At 37.9% G+C, this 9751-nt stretch overlaps 2 protein-coding genes across 2 annotated transcripts; both read right to left on the reverse strand.

Annotated features, from left to right (window-relative positions):
• Positions 1–557: 557 nt before the first annotated feature.
• On the reverse strand, positions 558–2573 carry LOC106406180 (beta-glucuronosyltransferase GlcAT14A). Its single transcript, XM_013846793.3, has 4 exons — positions 1845–2573; positions 1546–1621; positions 1350–1465; positions 558–1284 (listed from the first exon to the last, which is right to left on the reverse strand). The coding sequence occupies exons 1-4, from the start codon at positions 2326–2328 to the stop codon at positions 767–769; spliced, it is 1194 nt and encodes a 397-aa protein (XP_013702247.1). The 5' UTR covers positions 2329–2573; the 3' UTR covers positions 558–766.
• Positions 2574–2688: 115 nt separating this feature from the next.
• Positions 2689–4692, reverse strand: LOC106406181 (ELL-associated factor 1). The gene is made up of 4 exons (XM_013846794.3): positions 4431–4692; positions 3974–4350; positions 3780–3822; positions 2689–3290 (listed from the first exon to the last, which is right to left on the reverse strand). Exons 1-4 carry the CDS (start codon positions 4546–4548, stop codon positions 2812–2814), a joined length of 1017 nt encoding a protein of 338 aa, XP_013702248.1. The 5' UTR covers positions 4549–4692; the 3' UTR covers positions 2689–2811.
• Between the last annotated feature and the right edge of the window lie 5059 nt (positions 4693–9751).

Below are 9751 nucleotides of genomic sequence, written 5' to 3' on the forward strand. Positions count from 1 at the left end.
TACATATACTAGAGTATAGAGAGTAGACATAGAAAGACCAAACCAAATCGATAACCAATTTTTTAAAATTGTCAAATCAAACTGAACTAAACGATTATCAAACCGAATTAATAACCAAAAACATTTTAAAAATTGTTGAGTTAAACCAAAACCAAACCTGAACCAGAACCGAAAAAATTATCTCCAAAAGAGAATCTACATGCTCTACAGCAGAGTCGCCAAGAGATATGTTCTCCTTTCAGGGTGAACCAGAAGAACCGAGAGAACAAGACCATTGTTTATGCAGAAGATAGCCATGTTCTTTTTGAAGTCGTTGCGGTTGGCGTCAGCGATTAAATTTGTTAATGATTTCCTTCTTCATCCATCGCGGGAGAAGAAATAATTAACGCAGCGGCTACTTTTATGGGTGTTGCCGGTGTTTATCCGATCGCTGAAAAACACAGCGTCAACTGAATTGGTTGTTACGGCTGTTTTTATGGCCGCTGCGTTTAATTTTCCGGTGTCGTTGACTTCCTCTCCACATACGTAGGGAAAAAGTAACCTATAATTTTTGACCCTGGCCGCTAAAGCTGCGTTCCTTAAAAGAACAGGGCTGATACTAATACAGATACAAGAAGGTAGACGACAACTAATGAAATCTACCAGCCGCTTTATAAATACAATCAGCCGTCAAAGAATGAAAACCATTACAGACATTAAAACAATGTAAACTCGTGTCGTGTCCGTGTGTATAACTGATTCCAACACTCCCCACCATTCTCCTTCTTCACTTGCACTGATTAGTTTCTGAACTCAAATCATCAAGAAAATTCGTTACCGTCTCATCCAGCTTCTTAGCCTGAGGTCCACCTTTAACAACGTTAACATCACCCCACTCCGAACACGGATCTGTCCACCAGCTACTATGCCTCCTCGCGCACCAAGCTCCAGGAGTCACCCTGAAACGTCCCCGTTTCAAGATCTCTCTGTCAACCATGTCCAAAACCGGATCGTCTTTCTTGAACTGCCTGGCGAAAGCTGCTCCGCTCTGAGCCATCTCATCGTAATCCGATACGCTGAGGAAGTGTGGCTCCATCTTTGGCGGACTGTCCCATATCATGTAACGCAAGTCACCGTTGACTGTCGTGTTACTAAACTCGGGAGCGTTGCAGATAACGGTGTGGAAGTAGCATTCTTCAGAGAGGATCACGTTGTTGAAGTACATGAGGAGGGTTCTTGGTAGATTGTCCCAACCGAAGATGCAATACTCCAAGAAAGATCTGCTCAGTACGATCCACGGCGAGCCTGCGTGATATATTATAAATTAGAATGAAGCATATAAAGGCCTATTAGGTACTGAATCTTTTAACCTGTAAAGACTTTGAAAGCATCTGGTGTTGGACGTTTCTCAGTAGCAGTGAAGAGCTGTGTTCTTCTGGCTAAGTATAGTGCTGGATCCACAACAATAGGCTTGATTCTCTGAGATCTAGAGAAAAATAAATAAAACTATTCATGAGTGTTAACATTGCAAGGGATTGAGAAAAAAGGAGAGTGTATGATACTTACTCTTTCCAAGAAAGATCACTAGTATGATCAATGAAGTTGATGCTTCTGTTCACCGAGGCAAACACATGAGACAGGTCTGAGAACAAACATGAGTGGAGAAAACGTTACTTTTGAAATCAAAGTCATATGGGGACAAACAGATGAAGTGAGTGGATGTAATAAATATCTAAAGCTTGTAAATTGCAATAAAGAGATCAGTGTCGTTATCAATAACACTAATCACATTTCAACTAAACATAACAACAAGCTCAAAAGAGATGTCAAAACAAAAGATCAAAGACTGAAAATGAATCACATACCGTCTTGAGTAATGAGGGGGTAATCCAACGCGCTAAGCTCAATGAACCAGTTCCAAGAGCGACCAAGCTTCAACAAGATAGACACGGCGTGGAGAGTGGAAGCCGTTTTAGAAGCACCGTTGTCAGAGAGACGATCAACTTTCCCCAACACATCAACATTCCCAAAGGCGTTCACTGCAGGAACAGTTTTCAAGCGGGAGAGAAGAGAGAGCCTCTCTGCTTCGGTAGCTTCAGCGCCGAGATGGAGAAGGTACCGGTTCCTAGGGTGGTAAACCGCGAGGAGCAACCGAAAGATCCGGTCGCCGTCTCCACAACCTCCGGTTATGTAGTAAGCGAAAGCTGGCGGGTGATGAGGGCCGTGACGGATAGGGGAAGGGAAAGGCTTAGAGGTGAAAGCAGAGAGAGAGTAGAGTAGTAAGAGGAGGAAGACGGAGAGGAAGACTACAGAGAAGAGAGTGAATAGCCATTTCTTCTCAGCTCCCATCTGTTTTCACCGATCAAGTCAGAAGCTTTTGAGCTCATAAGTCGATCTTGAGAAACGTGGAGGACGAGATCCGGAAGATTCAGACGCAGATGAGATCAGACAAAATGGAGAGATAGAGAGAGAGAGAAGGGTTAAAGATTCGGACTTGGGAGGCTGTGAAGAAGAAGACAACGATTCTCGATCTCCGGTTTTCAGTCTGTTGAACTCGCTTGTTAACAGTAATAGCACACTTTCTTACACCACTCACGGCCCGTTTAGCGCGTGTCATCCACGTTCCTTCCTCTAGACAAGATTTTCGCTACACGCGCCGATTATAGCGAGTAGAGTGGGGACAGCTTTAAGACACAAGTAGAAGCTGGATTTGCTATATGTCCGAACTGGACCATATCATTTATAAATCTGCTTTTAAGTGAAAGTTAACCTTTTGGATCTTCAAAGCCAATTATTCAGACACAATAAGTTTGGTAATATTGTTGTATTTTGTTACACGGAGTTGACTTCATCTTCATCGTCACTCCCTCCACTTCCTCCACGGCTACTGCTTCCGCTGCTACTCTGACCACTTCCGCTGCTCACGCTTTTGCTCCTACCATCACTGTCGCTCCCGCTGCTGCTCCCACTGCTACTGCTTGAGCTTGAGCTTTCGCGTTTTTGCTGCACCTCTGCGTTTACTTGCGCTCTAAGCGCTTCCGCTGCGTTCAGACCCTTCTCTCCTTCGCCGCCGCTGTCGTCGTCCACATCTGCAATCTCCTCTTCCGTGATGCTAAGCTGTTTGTTTAAAGTTTCCTCGTATTCTCCACCAACGTCAGCGTTGTCTTTCTCTGCGTTGTCCTTCTCTGGTGTAAATGAGCCGAATATGTCAACCAGATCAATGTCGTGATGCTCTTCTTCTCCGTCTTCGTTGTTGACATCATCAACTGGTGAGATCGAAGGTGTATTGTTTCTAGGGATGGCAGGTTCGGCTGCAATCAATTTTTGTCCGTTAGATACTATGACTACCACATTAGTTCTCACAGTTGAAAAAAAAAACAGACATAGCACATACATGTTTATAAAAAGTAATTTGGATTTGTAATCAACTTGAAACAACAGTTCAAAATTCCTGCTTAGTCTCAATTGACTATATACTTAAACCACTAGAGAAATAAATAGTCATAGCAGTAATGAGACCTATGATCAGACAGAAGAACCCAATTAATAAAGACTACTTTACAAGGTAGAGAACTTGAGTTTCTTTAGCAAATCAGACCTCTATGCATCAGCAACCAAGCTCAACCAGCAATATGTACATCAAAACCGCAGTTTACAAAGAACAGTGGATGAGAACTAAGACAGGTTTATCTCTTTTTCGTTCTATGCAGTGAACCTTATGATCCCAACAATCAAAGTCCGGTTCTGTAAAACTACATATCTAAAAGATAGGACTAAAAATGCTAAATCATATCGCTAACCTGAGTTCTCTCGCTTCCCAATTTCGATTCTTTCAACTTCAACCTGCAGGTAATACATGAAAAAAATGAGAGAATATAAACCAACACATAATAACATCATCAAACAACAAACCAAATCAATAACCTGAACAACATCCAATGTGTGTAGTAACCATTAACCAATAGACTTGGTCAAAAGACATTGAGAAACTCACAGGCATATCTGGGTGCAAGCTTCTATTAACATGAGGAGACTTAGCAGCACGACCAACAGGAGGAGACACCCGATGCTCCACAGGAGGAGCCACTGCAGACTGAGAAGAAGACCCCGCCGGCACCGCGGCAGCAGATTCACCAGGCGTCCTGAGATGCCTCAGCTGCTTCACAGCCCTATGCAGCCTCTCCAAACGAAACTTCTCCCCATCGAAAAACAGCACGGCGTCATTATCCTTATAATCCTCACTACTACCTTCAAACGTCACCTTAGGTTTACCAGGCTGGTTGTTCTGAAACTCAACGGAGACTCTGTTATCCTTCTTCTTGTGCAGAGTCCCTGACCTCTTCTTATCAATAGAAGCAGGTTTGAACTCATCTGAGCAATTAATTACATAAAACAAAATCATTATCCCCAATAAAGTGAGATCAATCAATCTAAAACCTATCGAAACTTACATCGCAAGGTGCAGAATTTATGAGAGGAGTCGTCTTTAGCGGAGGAGCCCAGGACGAGATCGTACCATTGATCTGTTTTCGGGGCGGTGCTTGGTTCGTCTCTGGAGTGATTCGACATCTTTTGGGAGAGCTCGACTAAACGATTGATTCAAGGCGAATCCATCAAAGAAAGGGATTGAAATCGAGGAGACGGACCCCTGGTGACGTAGGGTTTCTGTTTTGAGTTGAAGAAGCGGATCCGGGATCCGGATTTTTGGATCCGATTCATGCTTCCTATATTATTAACCAATTATAAAAGGACGCGTGTCGATAAGTCTTCGTATGTGTGCCCATGTGGTTCTGTTTGGTTTGTGTGGCAGCTATTTTATCCCCACGTGGGATAACTGATCAAAGATTTCCACCCAAATGTTCCAAATTTTAAGACTCCAAAACTTCATTCCGGTTTTATATTTTCTGTTCAAAATTCTGTTATTAATAATTCAAGTTTGGTGAGGAATAATTTCATTCTAGTAATCTCTGCAAAAAAAATGAGAAAAAATTAAAAAAATATATATTTTATATAAATTGTGTAATTTTATAGAAATAATAAAAAAATGAATGTTTATCCTCATTCATTTTGATCACCATTTAAAGCCGAAATGAAATATTTAATAAATAAACTTACAATATAAACTACCGTAAAAAAAAGAAATCGTCAATTTTTATGTTTATGGTGAATTCTATTTTATTCACATGTGGGATAACTGATCAAAGATTTTCACCCAAATTTTAAGACTCCGAACTTCATTCCGGTTTCATATTTTGGAAAAAAGTTTGTTAGCTACATGAGATTTACTATAATATGGTGAAAACCATCCAAAGTACAAGAATGTGTGAAAACTTACACGATGTTTATGTTAATGCATGCCACATATACGACGAAGTAACAATTAATATGGTGACAACATCATAAATGAATTAAATTGATTTTAACAAAAGATAATGAGGTCAATTCATGATTATCAAAAAATCAAATTTAAACCGATTAAATCAAACCCGAACCGACCTTTATATCCACCCGTGTTCGACTGAAGTAAACGTTCTTCTCTCGGAATCGAAAACTTTAGGGTTCATAAAAGAAAATTTGATTTGTAACAGAGAAATCTAAACAGAGAAAGAGAAATGAAACTGGGTGGAGGAAACAACAATAAGCAATGGGGCAAGGCAATTCAAGGCAATGTGCTTTGTTATTATCAAATAAAGGTGTCTTCTCCGAAATGTCTTTATAAGGTAACTTGTAACTCATCTTCCCCGGGATACTTTTCTGAACCATCATCTCCTTCGTTATACCTTCAAAGACTCCTATACCGTCAACCTCAAACTGCTCCAAAATTCAACTCTCCATCATCTTCAAGTTTGAATACTCCCGAATGAAAAAAATTAATTTTCACTGATATAGAATCACTGACATAAAAGAAATCATAAGTTCATGACAGCATAATCAGAAACAAACCAAAAAAAAAATTGAAAATAGAAAACCAATCCAATAATATACCTCATCGTGATTCCTCAAATCTTTGTCGTTCTCTTTCTCTCGATATCTCTCTCTCACGGTCTCTCACTCCATAGCTTTCTCTCTCGCTCTCTCGATCTCTCACTCCGTTGCTCTCTCTCTCTCTTTCTCTCTTGTTCTCTCGATCTCTCAATCCATCTCTTCTTCTATGTTTCTCTGTTTCTCTTAGAAAAATCCCCAAATTAGACAAACCCTAATTAGATTTCGGGTTATTACATAGGATGGGTCGGGTTATTACATAGGCTGGGTCGGGTTTTGGTTTAAATTTGATTTTTTGATTAATCACGAATTGACCCCATTATCTTTTCTTAAAATCAATTTAATCCGTGTACAATGTTGTCACCATATTAATTGTTACTTCGTATATGTGGCATGCATTAACATAAACATCGTGTAGATTTTGACTCATTCTCGTACTCTAGATGGTTTTCACCATATTATAGTAAACCTTGTGTAGCTGGCAAACTTTTTTCCTTATATTTTCTGGCAAAATTCTGTTATTAATAATTCAAGTTTACATTTTTTTTAATTGTGTATAAAATCTATTCTGCACTCATAATTAATTTAGATTCGGTTAATGATATTTCATTTAAATTTTTAACTGATCTGATCAGAACAAATACGAAGGATATAACTAGTGATCATTGTAGGAATACCAAGAATAAATAGAAAAAGAATAAAGATGAATCAAATAATAAGAATGAATGATCGTTCCTTCCTAAATTTTGGTGAGGAATAATTTTATTCTATTATTCTCTACAAAAAGAAAAGAGAAAGATTTTTTTTTTAATATTCCTTATATAAGTTGTGTAATTTTATAGGAATAATAAGGAAGTGAATGTTCCTCCTCATTCCTTTTGTCACTATTCAAAACCGAAGTAAATATTTAATAAATAAACTTACAATAAAATTTACCGTAAAAAAAAGAAATTGTCGTTTTTTTTGTTTATAGTGAATTTTATTTTTATGAATTTCCGTGAATCTGAAGTTGAAGCAGAGAAACTTGTTATCGTGACTGATGCAAAATGTACTCACAAGTATTCATATCGTTTTGATAAAGATACGACATAGAATTTACAATCTTATATGTCATAGTTAATGAGACAACACTAGTCCTTAGAATCCTTTCAAAAGAATTCTTTATATTAAAAAAGTGTTATTGAATTAATGAATTCAATAGAGTAATAAAATTCAAATTTAAAGTGAAATTCAACTGTTATTTGATTGGATGTTTGTTAGATAATATATAAAATGAATTAAAGTCACATGTTATTCAATTTTATATCGGATTCTGTTATAATTTAATTTCAGATATATTTAATCTACGATTTTCTTTGGATTTCAACGCTTTACGTTATTTAAGTTATGTGGGCTGAACATATCCGCATGGACGAACAATGTGAGCCACTTCTCGCGGTAAGATCATCTGGTGTTTTGCACAATTTTTGTTAATGGACTATGTAACACTTTATATGTGCATACGGTAAACGACATAATAATCCAAAAGGTTGAGCACTACACTCCAAAAGGTACTGGACTCTTATCTCTAATGAAATATAAGTGAATTTAGATTTTTTAGGCTTTAACTAGTAAAATATTTAGGAATTGATGGAATTAAAATTAATGGAATTGTAAAAATGAAATACAACAAAAAATAGAATGAAATTCGTTCCATTCATTCATAACCAAATTTATTGTGAAATAATTCTCTTCATATTTTATCTATTAGTTGTGGAATTGGTGGAATGAGTATTCCATTCCATTCTTTTCAACTGATATTTTTTTTCTGGAATTAATGGAATAAGTCATTCCACATAATTCCATTTTAAAAATCAACAATCAAGTTGTAGCCTTAATATTTTAGATTGTAAACTGATATGTTTAGATCTTTCGGTTTAGACTTATTTGCCAACCATACTTTTGATTTTTGAATTGTAAACCAAAACATTTTCTTGATAAATGTCTATTAAGAAAACAAATATTTATTATAAATTTTGAAAATTAATTTCAGATTTCAAAATCATCAAATATTTATTCTAATTCAGTTTTTAAGAGTTTTTTTAAAAGTGAATTATGAAGTTTTTGGATATTTGTTTGAATCGGATACATATATAATAAAATATATCTAAACTACTACTTTGTATCTTTACATCGTATTTGGTTCGTTGTGGGTTTAAGTTTCATCGTAGGTACAATTCCAACACTGAACCGTCAGTGAACCGGTCACAGACTGACTAATTATTACTCCATATGTTTCATATTAAATGTCATTTTAGCATTTTTTTCTTGTTGCATAAAAAATGTCATTCTACAATTATAATGCAATTTATATTTACTTTTAGCTCAATATTAATTGTAAAATGCATTGATTTTATTAGTTAATATATTTATCTAAAATATTATTGGTTAAATAGATGACATTAATAAAAACATAACTAAAAATAATAGCGAAAAGAAGGTCGTTCTCTCTCTCCCGTAAACTCAGAAGCCGCCTCCTTCAACCTGAAACCCTAGCTCCAGTCTGCCCTTGCGGTGGTGCCGGAGGCGAATCTCCCTCTCCTTTCCTTTTTTCCTTTTGCTCTTCTCCTTCTCAATCAATCCTAGCCGATATACTTGCTTCTCTGAACCAGTTAGAGCTTTAGCGGAGACGCGGTTTTGCTCGACGGTGACGATTCCCAACGTCCTTTGGAGAGGCGGTGAGGCTACCATGAGACTGAAGAGAGATGAGTCGGCGTTTAGGATCGAAGAACTTGTCAGATCTGGTTTTTACTTTTTTCAGATCTTCGACGAGAGCTTCATGATGACGGCGCGTGTACCGGTCTGACAACTTCTCTAGCTCGGATCTACTTTCTAGCGTGGAGGTGAGACAGAAGGAGAAGATTTTTACAGTGCGGTGGATGAAGGATTGTACCCTGGTCCTCAGGGACATCACGCTCCAAGATACAAGCTGATGGAGTAGTCAACCGGAGGTCTGGTTTTGGTCGGGAAGCGTGGCGAAGCTCTATTTCCCTGCACCGGTGTTTGGTCTGAGGTCATCCCGGTGGTATGAGTTTTGCACCTTCTGAAGCTGTGATACAAGGCACCGGTCATGGTAACCGCACGTCAAGGTCTGTCTTTCAGTCCGGATGTAACTGTCCGGTTTTTGGCTAAGGATCGAGTCAGTGGAAGAGTACGGGTATGAACTGAGGCTGAAATGCGCCTTTTAGGTGTTGAGGCGATTGATATTGAACTGAACTCGGATTATTGGAAGATCAATTGCTTGTTCTCTATATTATAAGTCAGTTTAAGTTTCATTGTCCGTTTGCTTTACACTATTTTCGCATCGTGTGGTCTAATTTAGGGTTTAAGAGACGGTTCATTCCGAGTAGTGGGATGATCTTGTTCTCGTAATGGTGAAAAATGCAATATCAGATTGATTCGGGTAGCGTAGGATCCTTCTAAGTGTACCTGGGTGTTACTAGATCCCGATATTGTATGTGGGGTGAAAATCTTGTAAGATTGTAATCTCGTTACCACGAATTGGTGAATGAAAGTTGAAGTTGAGAAAAAAAAAAAAAAAAAACATAACTGCATTTCAATCATTTGTGAAAAATGTCCCTTCGTGAAATGGAGGGAATATTAGATTGGCGCATTTCAGATAACCGGCTTTTGAGGGCCTACTGATTTATCAATGAAACCCTTTTTGGGCTTCTTTTCTTTTCCCCTATTACCTCTAAAGCCCAATACAAATCTTTGTGACGTGTATATAGCTTCAAATCTCACTTATCTT

Source organism: Brassica napus, chromosome C6 (assembly GCF_020379485.1).
Source record: "Brassica napus cultivar Da-Ae chromosome C6, Da-Ae, whole genome shotgun sequence".
NCBI classification, from domain to species: domain Eukaryota; kingdom Viridiplantae; phylum Streptophyta; class Magnoliopsida; order Brassicales; family Brassicaceae; genus Brassica; species Brassica napus.